Here is a 20,282-nt window from a genome sequence, read left to right as displayed (position 1 = left end):
ATATTAATTGTATACCATTGTAGAAAATAAACTACATTCAAACTCACTTTATTACTGTTAAATTTGTTGAACCCTATCATTAATTGAGAAAAATCTTAAATGTTCAAAAAAAACACAGTTCTTTTTTTCATTTATTACTTACCAGTATATGCTTCTAATTAATCATAATAGAGTGGGACTATTAGCACCCTATAACTTTCTTTTCAAACCCTTTTTCTATCAAAACCTACTTTAATTCCAAAAATATTTTTTCCCATTTTTCAGCTTTTTTAATTAAAAAAATAATTCAGTTTCTTCCAAACAACACTAATTACAAATATTGTTTTTATAAAATTTTGAATTATTAAATCATACATATTTTACTAAAAAAAATCAAATACATGTATGAATTAAGTAGAATTAAAGTGGACTCAAATAGCTATTATTTATTTTTTTAATTAAAAATAAGTTTAGAAGGTTTTGTAAATTAAAGTAGACTCAAATAACTATTATTATTTTTAAATTAAAAATAAGTTTTGTAAATTTCTCAAGAAAAAGTTGTTCGTGAGGTAATAAAAATTGTAAAAAAAATTGGTGTAGTTGTATAGGTATAAAGAGTTAAAAAGAGAAATATAATGATAGACTATATTTATTTTATCCTTTAATATAATTACAATAAAAAAAGAGTTTTACAAAAATTATAAAGGAGTGCCAATAGTTCAACTTATTGTAATAATGTTCATACGTACATAACAAGCAATGAATTAAGGAACAAAATGTTTTAAGGATACCCAGGAGCTTTCACCTTTGTCTCCATTAGGGTAATTTTTAAAAATCTCCCCTGAGGTTTGAGGCTGTTGCAAGTAGATGGTGAAAATCATTTTATTTGTAAAAGACCCCCTACCGTTAGTTAAAATTTTTATTGACTAACTGTTGACTTTAAAAAGACAATATTACCCCCAATAATAATTTACGTTAGTTAAAATTTCCTTAAAATCTTAAAAAAAATAAAATTACAAACTTAAAAAAAATTATATTTTATATCAAATAATTAAGATTTGTAATTTTATTACAAACTTTAAAAAATTACATTTTTATATCAAATAATTAAGATTTGTAATTTTATTACAAACTTAAAAAAAAAGTTTACGTCAGTTAAAATTTCCTTAAAATCTTAAAAAAATTAAAATTACAAACTTAAAAAAATTATATTTTTATATCAAATAATTAAGATTTGTAATTTTATTACAAACTTTAAAAAATTACATTTTTATATCAAATAATTAAGATTTGTAATTTTATTACAAACTTAAAAAAAATTATTTTAAGATTTGTAATTTTATTTTTTTAAGATTTTAAGGAAATATCAATAACTTGATCATGGTGAAAATAATTGTTTTAATTACTTATGAAATTGTAAATATTTAGTATTGTAAATATTGAGGGTAATACTGTCTTTTTAAAGTCAACAGTTAGTCAATAAAAATTTTAACTAACAATAAAGAGCCTTTTACAAATAAAATAATTTTCACCATCTATTTACAACAGCCTCAAACTTCAGGGGAGGTTTTTAAAAATTACCCGTCTCCATTAATCGAAGTAGCTCCCTCTAATTTATAATCAATTTCTGTGTCCTGACATTGATTAGTTATCACGTGGTAAGCAATTAAAACACATGAACATTGGAACAGGTCAGCTTTTCATGCATCCTCCACCACCAACCACGACAGCTGACTTTGAAAGAGAGAGAAAGAGACGTACTGCCAGCCTGCCATGTGCGACCATTCAACGTAATCTCAAAGGTAGTGAGCACATCTTGACAAATCACAAAACCCCAAATATATTACTAATTAGTATCTTAGACAACACATTTAATTTTCCACATGTAGCTAGCGAGCAATGCGTCTGACATTTTTTTCCCCACATTTTTTCAGTTGTGTATATATATATATATATATAATATGCACAAGTCTCAATTAAGGGATACATTAATTTTCCATGCGTAGCTAGCGAGCAATGCGCGTGACAATTTTTTTCCCCATATTTTTTCAGTTGTATGAATATATATTATCATTTTACCATTAAACTGTTAAAATTAACATAATTTTTAACAGAAATTATAATAAAAATCTATTTTATTTTTAACTTGTGTAAGTTAATACTCTATATTAAAAAATATAAATTAATTATATACCTAAAATAATTAATTAATAAAATTAGAAATATTATGGGTTGTTAAATTTCTAAAATACTGATGCGATGAAATTCCTAAAATATCACTATGACATTAGCAATTTATTAATGGAGTTAAAATTTAGTTTTAAAATGATCAAAACTGAAATATTAAGTGGAAAAGAGCAATTGTCATAAAATTTGGTCGTAAAGTGTTATATCAAAAAATTATTAGATGGTAAAATGATAATATCGCTTTCAGTAATTAATTAATTCTACAAGATAAATGCAACTCAATTGAAATTTCAGATGAATCTTTTGAAATATCATTTGAGATATAATGCGTGTGTGTTGTGTGTGTCTCTCTCTATATGTCTGTGTGTGTGTGTAACCATTCTCAGGTTCGGGCATCCTCATTTTTTTAATGTGGATACTCTCTTAAGCCATGAGGCTTAATAGTATTGAAAGCTAACTCTCTTAAACTGTACGACTAAAAAGCATGACTGCAAGAAAAAAAATGAGGGCGCTCGCTCTATAGAAGGATTATATATATTTATGTAGATGAAGTTAAAAGATAAATAAATACGAACTCTAGAACATTAAAGTCTGTATTTTTCTTATCTTTTAGCTCTGTTCACATTTTAATTTCATGCGGATGTTCGCATGTGAGCAGTACTACTGTGTACACACACACACACACCTCGTTCTAAAATTAATATCTAGCAATTTATAATATAATGATGTAAAAAATATTTGAAAACCATTTTAAAATCTCAAATCCACATTATTCAGCCATATGATTTAATAGAGTTAGGTGTGTATGTGTGTGTATATATACACACACCAAAATTTTCTAACATATCAATTCATTATCAAGATATTCTAACAACTACAATTTACCACCCAAATCTTAACACTATTTCAAAATTGCTAAGGTCACAAGGTTATCTAAGGAATTTTAAAATGAAGTTATTTTCTTATTTTGGTAGTTATTTTTTAGATTTTTACCTTTTCTCTAGATATCTGATTTATAAGCTGTTTTTTTTTTATCTCAAAAATCTTAATGGTGAATTGATATGTTAGAAAAAAATCTGGTGGGTATTTGATAATATCCCATAATTATAGTTCAGGTCCATATTTCACTAAATACACATATTTGAAACTTATACTCTTTATTTTATATGTGTTTACAATTTTACTCCTGTGCCTTTTATTCTTCTTCTTCTTTATTCAGTTTATTTTTTTGTAATCTGAATGAGTAAAAACTTCATTGCATTCCTTTATTTTCTTATTAAATGTAATGTCTGTGAAAACTATTCAAAATCGATCTACGATTATCTACTAATTCTAGTTAGCATGTAATGTTCTAGTATAATATGTATTAATATGAATATACAATTGTGATTTATCTTCTTTTATGTTAACTCTTATTTAATAACCACCTATAATAATCTTAAAATTTACAGTGGGAAAACTTATGTCATGAAAGAATCATGATATAATAAAGGGATTTCAAGATAACAGAGGATATTTCCTTAGATAATAAGAACCATTCTGATTTCTGACTCTTAATTTCATGGAGCCTAGTTCCTAGACCAACAACATGGCTTATCTTAGCCCAGCTGTATGTCCTACTGCTTCACTTAAACCAGCTATAGGGATTATGACATGATAGAGGGGCTCCTTAAAATTAATAGTATAGAAGTTCTTTTTAAAAGATTAAAGTGGTCGACAATATAATTTAAAACCTAAAAGTGTCTATCACAATTGAAAAATACTGGATATCATTTTATATGTAGCTCCTATGTAATCCTTTTTCAATAAAAAAACAAATAGCATACGGACATTAATTCCTAACATCCGAGGATTCTTAGTTTTATTCTTTAATAAAATCCTAGAAATCAAATTAAAAAAATGAAACAAAATGCGAGTTTCCTAAAAAAGATAAAAAATAAAAATAAAACAAGTGGAAAACGATCTAACGTACTCGAGGAATGAGAGGAGATTATAGAGCACCTCTATTATACTACATTTACTTAATACATGTATGACATATATGCATGAATTAAATATAACTACCAATTGCATGTCGATTATACATAATAAATGCACACATGTAGTCATCCATTATAAATGCGTGTTTAGATTGTATTTCAAATAGTGTTTTTGAGTTTGGTTTAGAAAACAAGGATTGTTAGCTTTTCTTAGTGAAAATAAAACATATTTTTTTACTTTGTCATGAAACTAATATTTGAAATGAAAAGAGTAAAATATAATTAATAGTTTGTTTGAAAAAATGAAAACAGTGAAAATGCATTTTACATAATTTTTATGAAAATTATTTTTCAATAGTTACATTATATGTACAACCTTTTAAAATTTGCATTTTAGATATTTTCAAAAAATTAAGTAAAGAAATAAATAATCTAAGAATAAATACTATTACAAATCATTAATAGTTTTTTATATTTTTATATTTTATGTTATTAAAAATTTTATTAAATAAATAAAATATTGTAATTTATTATATATCTATAACTACTTGCAAATAAAATTGAATAATTATTTTATTTTAGTCATGCATTTTTTAAAAAAAATTAATGCATAAACGTAACGAAATTTATAGTCTATAATTTATATACAAAAAATATATATGTATGGAGATTCCGTTAAATTGAATCTAACATTTTTTTTTCCTCTTTTGGGCTGGGTGATAGATTGCCACCTAGATTTGATTGCTTGATTTTAATGAAAAATGTTAATTGTGATAGTTTTAATAGACAGAGTTTCACACACATACATACACACACATATATGGATATATGTATACTATATATCATTGCCTGTCGGGCACACCAATTTTTTGATCGCAAATAATCACATTTGCTGTCAAAGGAAAATTTGTAGAATGACATGCAGCCTTTAAGGTAGAATCCCACTATAGTTATTAGGTAGGGAAAAACCCCATGCCAAAACCGTTTTCCATTTTTTTTTTTTCACAAAACGAAAAACGTAAAGTTAAAAGTCAAAATGACGCCATTGGGATCCCAAAGTTCACGAATGGAAGAACCACGCAATACAATCTCATAAGGACACGGCTATGATACAAAGTCCCTGTATCGTAGAGGGGGTCAACTTGCTTGATGGCAGCCAAACAACTTTTATGATTGGCAGCAACTGGTTTTCCAGTCGGTTGCTGCCATTAATATGTATTTTTTATTTAAATAAATTAAAATATAAAATATAAAAAATAAATAAATTTAAAAAAATAATAATAATAAATAAAAAATGATAAGTAAAGTAAAAATAGAAAAAAATATTTTTTTATTAAAAATAATTTAAAAAACAAAGTAAAATGTGTGTTAACATAAGGACAAAAGTTTAATTTATTTTTTATGAAATATGTCTCATATTTAACGTTTCAAGTTTCATATTTTATATTTTATGTTTCATGTAATAATTTTTCAAATACCCCAAAATTTTTCTTTCTTGCTCCCGTTTCATGTTTACGTTCTACGTTTCATGTTTGTTGTTCTACGTTTCATGTTTGATGTTGTAAGTTTACTGTTACAGACGTAGTCATATTTTATGTTCGCGGTTGCAAAATTTAAGTAAGATGTTTCATGTTTGTTGTTCAATGTTTCATGTAATAATTTTTCAAATACCCCAAAATTTTTCTTTCTTGCCCCCGTTTCATGTTTACGTTCTACGTTTCATGTTTGTTATTCTACGTTTCATGTTTGATGTTGTAAGTTTACTGTTACAGACGTAGTCATATTTTATGTTCGCGGTTGCAAAATTTAAGTAAGATGTTTCATATTTGTTGTTTAATGTTTCATGTAATAATTTTTCAAGTATCCCAAATTTTTTCTTTTTTGCCCCCGTTTCATGTTTATGTTCCACGTTTCATGTTTGTTGTTCTACGTTTCATGTTTGACGTTTTATGTTCATTGTTACTGAGGTACTCATATTTTATGTTCGCTGTTGCATATTTTAAGTAAGATATTTCATGTTTATTGTTTAATGTTTCATGTAATAATTTTTCAAATACCCCAATTTTTTTTCTTTTTTGCCCCCGTTTCATGTTTACGTTCCACGTTTCATGTTTGCTGTTCTAAGTTTCATGTTTGACGTTGTATGTTCACTGTTACTGAGGTACTCATATTTTGTGTTTGTTGTTGCATATTTTAAGTAAGATGTTTCATGTAATAATTTTTTAAATACCCCAAAATTTTTCTTTTTTTCCCCCGTTTCATGTTTACGTTCCACGTTTCATGTTTGCTGTTCTATGTTTCATGTTTGACATTGTATGTTCACTGTTACTGAGGTACTCATATTTTATGTTCGCTGTTGCATATATTTAAGTAAGATGTTTCATGTTTGTTGTTTAATGTTACATGTATGTATTTTCGAAATGTACTAATTTTTTTCACCTACTCTATAGTATATTTATTGTTGCATTTATAACTCACTAACTATTGAACCAATTAATGGCATTGTTCCTTCCTTCATAAATATACCTATGTATATATATATATATATTTCCATTTTAAATGCCACCTACCTACCATAACTCACTCACCTTGGATCAACATTTTCTTTCGCCTGCATAGCTACTACAGGTGCAAATTTCAGCCATTGCAAAATCTTAGTATTGTTTCTCAAGTAAGTGTTTATGACTTAAATATTTGTTTTATCTCAATTTTATTTTTAGTTTTTAATATATGAATGACATTAAAATGATGTTGGATGAATGTGGATTGAGTTTTAAAAATAAACTCATTGTCATTGTATTTTGATTACTGTATTTTATTTGTTTTGTCAAATTTCGTGCTATTACCTTTCAAGATTTACAGATGAGTAAATCATGTGATAATCTTAAGTTACCTTGGACTAATGTACTTGGAGCTCAGTTTGATTCAGTAGAAGATGCAGATGCATGGTACATGAACTATTCAAGATTGGTTGGTTTTAGTGTTAGAAAAAATGAGCTTCGTCGTTCCAAGTCTGGACAAACTATGATCCGTCGGTAGGTTTGTAATTTGGAAGGATATAGGGCTGAAAAATATTTGGCAAATGATAATAGAGTGCGGGAACCACGACCAATAACGCGTACGGGTTGTAAAACATCGTTTCGAGTGAATTACGACAATTCTAGTGGCAAGTATACTGTGACAGAATTTAAAATTGAGCACAATCATCCATTGACTTCTCCGAATAAAGTACATCTCCTTCGTTCACATCGGCATGTTAGTGAAGGAGATCTTGCTCAAGCTAAGGCATTGAGGCATGTTGGCGTGAAGACATGCTAAGTTGTGGATTACATGGGTGATCAAGTTGGGGGTTCACATAATCTCAGGTTCAGGCATAAGAATTTGCAAAATAGATTAGATGCAGATAGACGTGCTGAAATTGGTGATACTGATTCCGTGGCAACTATAACATATTTCACGGCAAAATCTGATAATGATCCTGGTCTATATCATGAGTACACATTAAATGAAAATAGGTTAAGAAACTTGTTTTGGACCGACTACATGGCACGGTATGATTATGAATGCTTCGGTGATGTTTTGGCTTTTGATGCGACATACAAAACTAATGCATATCATAAACCACTTGTGACCCTTGTTGGCACTAACCATCATCGTAGGACTACAGTTTTTGGATTTGGCCTATTGGGCGACAAAACCGTTGAATCATACACATGGTTACTCCAAACTTTTTTGTCTGCTATAGGTAATCGAAAGTCGAAGTCCGTGATTACTGATGGCGATAAAGCAATGTCAAAGGCAATTAAGATAGTTTTTACTGGAGCTACTCACCGTCTTTGTTGTTGGCATTTGGAGAGAAATGCACAAGCAAATATTAAAAATGAAGACTTCACTCGTAAATTCCGTGATCTTATGTTGACAGGCATGAGTGCAGGTGAATTTGACCAACGGTGGTTTGCTTTAGTTGATGAGTTTAAGCTACACGAACATGGTTGGGTTAAACAAATGTATGCAAAGCGACATAAATGGGCCAAAGCTTTTCTTAAAGGAACATTTTTTGCTGGTATGCGAAGCACTCACCGGTGTGAAAGTATTCGTTGTTATCTCAATCATTTTCTGCAGTACAGGTTAAAATTATATGAATTTGTGCTACAAATTGATCGCGCACTCCGCAACATTTAGACCACTGAAGTTCAAGACGAGTTTAAAACAAAATTTAGTACTTTTGTGTTGACCACACACTTACGCAGCCTAGAAAAGCATGCTACAAATGTTTTCCCAATTAGTATATTTCATTAGATTATGGAAGAAATTCGTCAAGAAGCCACTTTGATTCAGGTTGAAGCCTTGAACTGCACTGATACTAACTACTACACGCTGACACAATTTGGGAACGTAGACATAAAATGGACAGTGGTATATAATAAACCCACTAACAAAATCGATTGCTCTTGTCAACTGATGGATTCTGCTGGAATCCCATGTCGACACATGTTTCATGTCATGAAAGTGGAACAATTTAGAAACATCCTGATAATATGATTCTTCATCGGTGGACAAAAAAGGCGAAGGATTATACATCGTGCAACTTAGCCCGATCACAAGTTGATAGTGAGATTTTCGATGTTGCTAGATTCAGTTCTTTGAGCACCGCAACTAACAAAATGTGTTTCTATGCGGCAAAAAACGAGCACTCATATAAAGAAGCTTTAGCTGCGATCAATCAATTGACATCAAAATTTCAAGAACTGTTTGGAGGACAGAGAACTTGCCCTCAAAGTTCTGTATACGGTCCACAAACAAAATCCACGATACTATATCCAGTTGTGCTTAAGACAAAAGGTGCTGCGACAATATTAAAAAAACCCCCTTCAAACAACAGGAAGTGTAGTGTTTGTACACAGCCTGGCCATACAGTAAGAAGTTGTCATATTGCCAGTAATAGCACGAGGTATTTAATATGTTTTTTATGTTTGTCTTTGACTGTTTGATCCATTTATGGTCTTAGTATTAAGTTTTATTCACGATTAATTATTTACAGGAGTGGCGAAGCCAATGCTGCTAACAACGATAGTTGGGGTACATCTATATTAGCTGGCTCGAGTGAACATTTTTCATTCTACAACAGTGAAGCCTCATATGAAATTGAAACTCAAAATGAATGTGGGAGTAGTTCTCAACCGTGCTCTGAATCTACAAATCACTTGTGGAATAATTCATCAATGCCACCATCGATGGGAAGTAAATCCTTCACATTTCTTCCATATCCCACCATGCACTCTGATATGTGGCCTGGAGACAATTCTTTTCAATAATTGGAAAGCATGTAATGTATCTAATTGAAGCTTTTCACTATTCGAAACACATGTATTTAATTGAAGTTTTTTTAAACCATCTATTTAATTGTAATGGAAAAATATTTTCCAAAGATAAACCGGTATACCGCTTGTAATCACATGCAAAATCGTTTATCATGTAGATTTATCAAACCGGATAGCCAGTTTCGAGCAAGAAAGCTCTGGAACGAAACCGGCTAGCCGGTTGGCGCGAACCGGCAGGCCGGATTCATTCCAGAGAGCTATGGAATGAAACCGGCTTGCCGGTTGGAGAGATCCGGCAGGCCGAATTCATGCTAGAGAGATCTAGAACAAAACTGGCTTGCCGATCCGGCTAGCCGGTTTCGTTCCAGATCTCTCTGGCACGAATCCGGTCTGCATTTCGGCAAACCGGATATCTCTCTCTGTCTCAAACTGTTTCATCTTTTCTCTTTCTCAGTCTAAAAGCCATTATTTTCAACCGCTTTGACATCAAATGGGTTTAGAAAAATCATTCCCATCATGCCTAATGTGTTTGGATAATTTTAACCAATGTGCTTGTCTTGAGATGTTGATGATTATTAGGGCGAGGTTTTTAAATTTTTACAATTAGTTTTAAATCTTGCAATATTGAGGGGAATCAACCGTCACAATTGTAGTATGTGTTACGTCATCCTCAAAAATATATTATACAAATAGAGTGCGTGTCTTCGAAGTAGACAACGAGTCATTTACTAATTTGAATACACTAATTAGAACAATGTTAGTGGTAAAACTACAAAAATCAGTGCACTAAATGAACAATTATGATTCCACAGTTAAACCTACAACAAAATGTGAAATTTCACACGAACCCAATAAAGAAGACCTAACATTTACGACCGTAATCTTTTTGGATTTTTTTTCTGACTTTTCGCTGGAGCTTTCGCGGTTATTCTATATGTGTTTGCCTTCAGCGTAGACAGTATGACCCTTGCCTGGGTAGCATGCTCAACAAATGTGACGTTTGCTTAAGCAAGCAATTCAGCTCGTGCTTCATTAAAGGTCAAGTCGATAAGTTGAACTGCTAGTCTTCCACGAACATCTTGGGAATCATGCTACGCATGAAGAATATTTTGGAATAAGTTGTTTTACTTGATCAATACAATAAGGAGACAACGAGTTAAAATGTCCCTATTAAAATTTTTAATTGTTACCATATATGATTTATTAGGAATGAGCCCTGGAGTCTCCATGAATTTGATGACATAGATTCCACAATCAAATCCATTTGGTTGTTTCGGAACCCCCTCACCAGACCGAATAGGGAACCAAATGAATCGTGTTGATGGCTTGGCATTTGGAGGTAACTTAGAATGAAAAATGGAATCAAGAGAATGTGACTGCGAAGTTCAAATCAAAATGGTAAATTAGATTATTGAATAATAAAAACCTACACCAAATTGAGAAACGACATATACACATGTAACATACTATGCGTTCAGCTTGTTGCTCGCGTTTTCGATTACTTCGACCATCAGGAAGAGGGTCCCAAACCTCACCATAGCCTTCCTTGACATTCACGATGAACAGGAACCAACGAAAGGCACCATCGTTAATTGGAACATAAATCTAACCAAAAAAATCAGTCACCATCGATAATTGGAACATAAATCTAACAAACAAAAATAAGTATTTTTCTCATAGAAGATGTTTTACAAAAAGTAAAATTGTAATCAGTTGAGAGTGTAGAAGTAACCTCTTGGCACCTTTGAAAGTCTAGCATGAAAGGTTTTCCGACACTTGCTACTTGTGCAAAACCATCAATGTCAGCTCCAACGGTAAGTGCTGATTGCTATAAAAGAACAATAAGTAAACAAGTGATATGTCAATAAATGCACAAGTATTGAAAAAAAATCTTATTGTACAGAGCAATGTTTGAAAATTATTATAGATAAACAACAACTTTAATTCACATAAAAATAATAGTGGTGGATACTTACTGCATATATTGTCGGTAAATACCAGTTTATTGGTGCATCACTGCGTTTAGCCCGTTCATATAGTGTGAAGTGATATGCTATCATGGTGAGAATCTAAAACAGTGGTCAATAAGTGAGAACTTAGTATTCAATTTTGCAATAAGGCATCCAAACATATAGTACAATGATGTGAGTGCCAATGCACCACAAACCTCTCCACTCATAGCCGTGTTAGGCAAAAGGCTCATGAAATTATGTCCGGAGATAAATTGATCATCAGTAGAGACAACGATTTCGCTGAAAACACAAATAAGTAATAAAGTGTTAGCTAATCAATATATATGTACAGGGGAATAAAAAATACAAAGCCCTATAAACCACAAGTACCTTCTGTTACCATCTTTATCAAATGCATATTGAAAAGGGGGTTATTTACATAGAAAGGACCAGCTTTAAACTTAGCCTTCGCTCCCTGAGACACTTTATCATAAGGAGAGAGTTGGTATCGTCTAGGCCTTCTGTTCCGTGCTGGTCGTGTTGCTGGTACGCTCATGCTAGTGGAGGTCTGGAAGTCTTGCTTAGTGTCAAGTGGTTCAGCTAAATTCTATATATGTCCAGGGTCAAAATTAATCCATTATCATTAAAACTAAATTACAACTAAAGATCGCTTAGACAAACCTCTCCCTCCTCTCGAGGTATTGGCGTTAAATGGAGATCATGTCCTCTATCAAATTGAAATGAATTGAGCGGAGTTTCACTAGTATATGCAGTAGTCCCAATACAGCCCAACATAATATCAAAGGCTCGTAAACTTGCTTTCACTCTACGATCCACGGTGTCGTCATCACTGACCAAAATCATTTTCTCTTCAGTTTTTGACATTGTTTTTCCATCCAGAGATGTACGATTTTGACTGTTCAAATTTGAAGGTGGATCGGGAGCAACTGGTTGTTTGCTTGATCCTCCGTGATACTTTGATGTCAACTCTCCCAATATTTTCTCTATGTTTTCCAATCTCCGTTCAATGGTTTAGAACGACTCTTTGTTTTGTGCGACGAATGACCCAAACCTTTCCATTAGTAACTGAAAAGCATCATTATTCGCATTGGTCCACCCAGGAGGTTCTGCTTGTTCAGGCTTATGAAGCCGATCAGGGTCACGCATCGAAACCTAAAATAATTCATAAAATAATAACAATTTAGTCAAAAAATATGGTAATTGATTTCATTAAAATAGTATGCATGTATTCTATACCTTATTGCTTTTGATGTCACCAAGCTTTTTTTGCCATTTCAAGAATCGTCGAATCTCATCATTATTCCATACACTGATAGGACACATTGTTCTATCAATAGAATGTCGATCATATACAACGGAGGAAAAGTAGAACAACTGTCCATCAATGGCAAAGTACGTATGTTATACACTGAAATAACCAAAATATAAGAAACAAGAAACAATATATTTTTTCTTAATTAAATACGAACCTTTAAGAAAAGAACACAGTCGCTAACAGAGCTAACTTTATTATCTTTAAACTTTTGTACACCTTCCCATAAAAAGGTAAAGCACCAACTAGCCCAATTTTTTTCTCTAATTGAATTTGTATCTTTCAGTGCATGAAGATAGAACGGATTAATGTATATTGCACTTGTGGGACATAATATGTTTCCCAACGCAAAAAGACTAAAAAGTATCTTAAATTCATCATCAGAAGTTAAAGTATTCATTAGCCTTTTTTTCACCTCCGCTATATGAATTCCTCTAGGTCCACTACTATACACTACAAGCAAATCAGTTATATCAACTGCTTGGTCATTTAAGTCCACACGTGTGCCTCCATCTCTAACCCCCATTATAGTTGCAAACACTATAGGGCTTAAATTGTATTCTTTCCCATGTAGAATTATACTTTGCCTACCTACATCACATTGTTGAATTAGTGCTGCACATAACTCTTGTCTTAAGCATCCACATTTTAGGTCAAGTAGACTTCCTAAGCCGGTTTCATTCACTGCTACTTGTTGGTCACTTGAAAAAGATGAAACCACATCGGAGAATGAGGCTACACGACATCGAGATAGAAGGTTGCCACCACCAGTCTTCTCCTCATCAGATTCCTTAATATTTTTACTCGTACCACTATTTTCACCACTATTTGAGCTAGATATCTCATTCATATTACTAACCATCCATTGATGCCTCTCCTGGGGGTTAGTTTCTTCCAATTTTGTGCAATATCAGCTCTAACCTACAACAATGATAATATATATACGATCATTGGCATATCATTTTGGGCAAGAGAAAATTGAATATCCAGCATGTCATTTTTTTTGCTACATACCGTTTTATCTACCTTTTCTACCCCTAATAGCCTTAGTCGTTTTGCTTCTACCTTATTGTGATCAATATTTTAAGTTACATTAATTAAAAAAATTGAACCTTTTAACATAATGGGTACATAAATGCATATAAATTATACTTACAAATAGTATATCCATGCTTTTTTTTTACTACTTGCTTTTCCTGCCATAATAATTTTTCTTTCGATTTTTTCCTCTTACCATCAACAGATTCCATGTGTTCTTGTAAAATCTACAAGAAAGTAGTTAATAAACAACAATTATTGCCTCTCACACACGTGTTGGTGCGACGGTGCCTATCGCACCAAAACACACCTCACACGTGCGATGGGCATTAACCGAAATGCATCTTGCATCAAACAAATGCATACGCCAAACTATCACACAAAGCTACCACACTCGAATGGCCAAGTCTAATTTTTTTCATCATCGAATTATTATAAAAAAATTTGAAAACACGGCTACAACATTTTATCAACAAAAAAAAAAATAACCTATTATCTTAAAAGATGACAAATAGTTCTATAGTTCTTTGTGGCATTTTGTCAAATATTATGTGAGCATTATATTTCTACACTATCATTAACAAATCGTTTTCCCCAAATATAACAAATTACAGATCTAAATCACTTTAACAAATACAAGGCTAAGTTTAAAGTTCAGTAACCTTGATAAGAAGAGTGAAAGTCGGAGCCGGGAGCTAGAGCGAAAGTGAGAGCAAGTTCGGGCGTGAGTGTGAGTTGGAAGAAAAGCCAAGACCAACAGCAACAACAACGGCGAGAATGGGAGCCTGAGTATGAGCAAGAGTGGGAGCGGGAGTGTGAGCCGCAGTAGGAGAGTGACCAAGAACGAGACCGTGACAGTGTGAGGAATGACAAAGATCTGCTCAATGTTCGGGGGGGAGAAAGGAGAAAAAGAGGGAGAAAGGGAGGGAGAAAGAGAGGAAGGGAGGGGAAAATGCTTTTGATTCAACCGGTTGCCTTATTTTTTTCCTGTTTTTGTTCATTTTTTCTCTTTTTTTTTTAAATTAAAACCACAATTGTTGGATTCAAACAAGCTGAATCCAACGGTTTAAGTTTGGCCCCTGCACCATACAAGGATTTTATGCCCTGCATGGTAGCCATGTCCATCTCATAAAATGGTGGAAGCTCCCACCAGACCCACACACTTTGTATACTTTTAGGATGTATTTGACACACTGTATTGTATTATTTTAATATTGATATATTTGTATTGTAATGTATTATATTAGTATTGTATTATAATAATATTATATAATATTTGATGCTACACAATAGTGTATTAATTTTTTATAATTAATTTAAATTATATATATTATATTAATATATTTAAATTGTATTAATTCAAATTTAAATATTTATTATTGGTTATAATAAATTAAAAATTTATTAATAAATTATAATGTAAAAATAAAAAAAATTATAAATAATTAAAAAGTTATATTATTATTATTATTATTATTATAAAGCAAAAGCAAAAGCAAAAGAAAAAAAAAAGCAAGCTAGTAGCCGCATTAGCTAAACCCGACTCACATAGCACTACCATTAATTTAATGTGAACAATATTTTAATATTCCATAATGTAATGCACCAAACATACCCTTAGGGTGCGTTTGGCACCCTGTATTGCATTATACTGTATTGCATCATTTTAATGCCGATGTATTATATCATGTTGTATTGCATTAGCACTGTATTATAATAATATTGTACAATATTTGCCGTTACACTATACTGTATTAATTTTTAATTATACAATATTTGGTGTTGTACTGTCTTGTATTAATTTTTTGTGATTAATTTAAATTATATATTTAAAAAATAAATTTATTAGTACTTAGAAAAATATTAAATATAGAAATCTTAAATTTTAGAAATTTAATATTTTTAATATTTATTATTAGTTATATTGAATTATAAATTTGCTAATAAATTATAATGTAAACATAATAATGTAAAAATAAAAAATATAATAAAATATTATTGAATAATAAATAATAAATGTATATTAATAATTATAATGTAAAAATTAAAATTAACATAATATTTTATTATATTAAAAGTTAGATTTATTTATTATAATAATTAAAGTAAAAAAAAAAAAGCAAGCTAATGTGGTAGTTGCCGCATTAGATCACCCCTTTAATGCAATGCTGTGTGTGTTGGTTTTGGTGCCCGAGTGTGTATTAATTTAATACAAAACAATACCTTTATGCACCTTTACGCGGGCCACCAAACGCACCCTTATAATTGTATTTAATAAAATTACTACTTACATATTGATTTTTAAAATAAATAAATATATAACATAATATTATTTACTTGTTATACAATTAACATAGTGCCTTCGTTGTATTTTAGAATTTCTTCGGAACATATGCTTGTTATTTATTGGTAAAATTCTATTTTACAATTGAGCATCAAGTTTGCGTGAAATATTACGTGATGATAATAGATCGGAAGAAATGCCTTTGCCTAATACCATAGCAAAAGAAGGAATCAATTCTCTGGGGACATATGCATGCATGGTGCATGCAGTAGTTGTAATAATAATAGAAGAGATTTGTTAAAAAATTAATACTCAATAACGCCGCGGAGCAGAAGCATCAGAAAAGTATATACAATTAGATCCCGCTGGTGGGGCTATTATATTATTGATCTTATAATTATGCCCGCACCTCATGCATCATGGTCTAGGATAGTTTATATCAGTAAAACTTGGACAGCTATACTTTGTTGCCGAAATTACAAAAATGCCCGTATCAACAGACTATATAAACTGAGATGCTCACCTCCAGTTTTTAGAACCAGCCAAGAGAAAAGGCTTTTACAGAGAAGCTTTCTCCGGCAATTTAATTTTCAATAGGCTCCCTCTCATTCTTAATTAACATCCCAATACTTTCAACCTTCAGCTTCAAGCCCGACAACCTTGTCCTGCTCCAGCATTCTCAACTAGAAAACCCTCATTTCCAATCCGATTTTATTCCCATTCTAAATGGGCAGCCTCACACCCGATCTTGAACTCAAATACAATTCAGGTTCATTTACTAACCCTCTGGACTCAGAGGAATTCAGGAGGCAAGGCCACATGATCATTGACTTCATTGCTGATTACTACAAAAATGTCGAGAAATACCCGGTTAGAAGCCAAGTTGAACCTGGTTATCTCAGAAAACGGTTGCCGGAATCGGCCCCATACAATCCTGAGTCTATGGAGACAATTCTACAGGACGTACAAGAACACATCGTCCCAGGTATAACGCACTGGCAAAGTCCCAACTACTTCGCTTACTTTCCCTCAAGTGGTAGCATCGCCGGATTTCTCGGTGAAATGCTGAGTTCCGGATTTAATGTTGTGGGATTCAACTGGATCTCATCACCGGCTGCAACTGAGCTTGAGAATGTAGTTATGGATTGGCTTGGCCAAATGCTGAAGCTTCCCAAGTCTTTCCTTTTCTCGGGCAATGGCGGTGGAGTTATACAAGGAACTACATGTGAGGCCATTCTGTGCACGCTAACTGCAGCGAGAGATCGAGTTCTGAACAAGATTGGAAGAGAAAACATATCCAAGCTTGTTGTATATGGATCCGATCAAACTCATTGTGCCCTCCAGAAAGCTGCTCAGATTGTCGGAATCGATGTCAAGAATTTCCGAGCTATTAAGACAACAAAATCTTCATCCTATGGGCTGTCGCCAGACTCACTGATGGCAAAAATCAACTCGGATGTTGAAGCTGGACTGATCCCATTATTTCTATGTGCCACAATCGGGACGACTGCAATAACTGCTGTTGATACCTTAAAGCCACTTTGCGACGTAGCAAAACAATTCGGAATATGGGTCCACGTTGATGCTGCATATGCTGGAAGTGCTTGCATTTGCCCCGAGTTTCGACATTTTATTGACGGAGTTGAAGGTGCGGACTCGTTTAGTCTAAATGCACATAAGTGGTTTTTTACAACATTAGATTGTTGTTGCCTCTGGGTGAAGGATCCAAGTGATCTTGTGAACTCACTCTCAACAAATCCTGAGTACTTGAAGAACAAAGCCACCGAGTCCAAGCAAGTGGTGGATTACAAAGATTGGCAAATAACTCTGAGTCGAAGATTTCGTTCGCTGAAACTATGGTTTGTGTTAAGAAACTATGGCGTCGCAAATCTAAGACACTTCCTGCGCAGCCATGTAAACATGGCCAAGCTCTTTGAAAGGCTCGTGGGAAGTGATAAGAGGTTTGAAGTTGTGTTTCCAAGACATTTTGCCGTGGTCTGTTTTAGGGTTTCGCCATCAGCAGTTATGGATAAGCTCAAAACCAAATACGAAAATAGTCTGCTCTCAGAGGAAGAACGAATAAATGAGTTCAATCGAGAATTACTGGAGTCGATTAATGCATCTGGAAAAGCGTACATGACACATGCCGTTTTGGGAGGAATATACGCTATAAGATTTGCTGCTGGTGCTACGTTGACAGAAGAACGACACGTGATGGTGGCTTGGACGGTGGTGCAAGAGCACTTGGAAGCACTTCTAAGTGCAAGTAAACCCTAGGTAATGGTATTATGTAGCGATATATATGTCCTTTTTGGCTTTCGAAATTATTGTCATTACATCATAAAATAGCATCACAGCATTTAAGGTACGAAAATAATGACGTTGAGGGTGCTTAGGCTAATTTTGCCACCTCTGGATTCCTTTAAATGGTGGGATGCTGTACTTTTGTAACTGTCAAGGATGTTAATAATCTTCTATTTATCGCTTAATATAGTTTTTTTTTTAATTTTGTTATATGTAGTGCATTTCATTTTATACATTAGTCTCGTAACATCATCTCCTCGTGTATTTTTTTTTCTTATTAATTAACAACATTTTTCTTTACCGTTTTAAGGCTCGCCAATGAAAAAATTGTTCTTTTTAAACTTGCAATACAATGTAAATTTGTAATTTCAAGATATACTAAGATGAGACAGAACCTTATTATTGAATACAATTAAAATATTTTCACTTTCCTTCATTTTATTAAACTTAAAACTTCCAAACTAATCCTGTGGGCCAAATCGTGGAATGTAGGTATTAAAAATAAAAAATAAAATAAAATAAAAAAGGAAACCTCGCGGAATGTATTGATTTAGACTTCAGGTCCCAACAGAATTTGTTCTTCTATATGGATTCCATAATGGTTTGTCAACTGATGATAATCTTCGGAATCGTGGAATTCCAATTTTTTCGGCCTGTTTAAAAGGTAATTCCAATGAAAGTGACAGCAGGTCATATGCGCAGTCTTTGGGGTTGGATTGGCCTTCATTTTCGTCGCCTTTTTTTCCATCCGCGGAAGACGTTCATGTTCTTCGGAATTTAGTTTTTGAGACTAGCTTCACTGGCCATGTTTCTTGTTTATGGAAACTTTGTTGCCTTGTTTCCATTTATTATATTTGGAAGGCACGAAATTGCCTTAGATTTCAGAATCATTGGTGGCCATTTGAACATGCAACAACTCTTATAACTAGCCACCTTAGTTTTCTTGTATCCGTTAGTCCGCCGACCTGGTGATGCTTCTTTGTCAATTTATTCAACCTTGAATATATCACGTGGTAGGCGTCCATGCATCTTCTATCATCATTGTCTTTTGGCACTCCACTTATGGTGCTGTGCTTTGCGGATTCAATGGTGCTTTTCGAGTGCGACGCCTCTTTATCATCGAACATCCTTCTATGTTGAGATATATCCGATTGTTAAGGCTGTTGAGCTTGTAGCTTCAAAAGAATGAAACTTCTTTTTTTTTTGGTTTTTTGGGGTTAGACCGTGTCTAGGTTTCAGCTTTAGCTTGCCTTGAACTCCAACTTCAAGCTGCCATGGCGATTGGGCATATCAGATAATTGAATTGTTTGAGCCTAATTCATTGTATGCATTTTATTTTTTCACACATCTTCTGAGATGGCAATGAAGTCGCTGATAGCCGTGCAAGTTTGAAGTCAACGCCTAATGGTTATAAGTGGTGGGATGATCCTCTTGTTTCTATTCGTAAAGGGCTGCTTGAGGATGCCAAGGGTCTCCCCGCTTCAAATGTGTGAATCCACTTTTCTCTTAATAAAATTTAAGTATCTTTCATATAAAAAATAATTTAAATGTCTTTTAGATTCTAAATTTTGTGTTTTGACACATTCACGCAATAAATTACATTTTATCAAGCGTTTTTGCACCCATTATAAATAAAATCATCAAAATTATATTCCTTATCTATTGCTAAGTCCTAGAACCCAGATTCAGTTTCCGGTAATCACCAGCAAGGTGAGGCCAGGCGTGGCTGCGCGAGGACCGGGCCGCCTACAACTAACATATTGGCAAATGATCAAAATTCTTTCATGATCTAATCATGTCCTGAGTAAATAACTTAATTATTGATTAGTAATTAATAAATAAAAAAATAAAAGAAATTGAATCTTACTCATATACTACCATTAAGAGACACATGGAAGGAGAGGA

General features: G+C 32.7%; 1 protein-coding gene across 1 annotated transcript; it reads left to right on the top strand.

The window, feature by feature from the left end:
- The first annotated feature begins 16,623 nt into the window (after positions 1-16,623).
- Positions 16,624-18,638, top strand: LOC102607468 (tyrosine decarboxylase-like). Its single transcript, XM_006484802.4, has one exon. The coding sequence runs from the start codon at positions 16,800-16,802 to the stop codon at positions 18,348-18,350; it is 1,551 nt and encodes a 516-aa protein (XP_006484865.1). The 5' UTR covers positions 16,624-16,799; the 3' UTR covers positions 18,351-18,638.
- The last annotated feature ends 1,644 nt before the right edge of the window (positions 18,639-20,282 follow it).

The sequence above is a fragment of the Citrus sinensis genome, chromosome 4, assembly GCF_022201045.2.
Source record: "Citrus sinensis cultivar Valencia sweet orange chromosome 4, DVS_A1.0, whole genome shotgun sequence".
Classification (NCBI taxonomy): Eukaryota; Viridiplantae; Streptophyta; class Magnoliopsida; order Sapindales; family Rutaceae; genus Citrus; species Citrus sinensis.
This window is presented reverse-complemented; position numbering and strand designations above follow the sequence as displayed.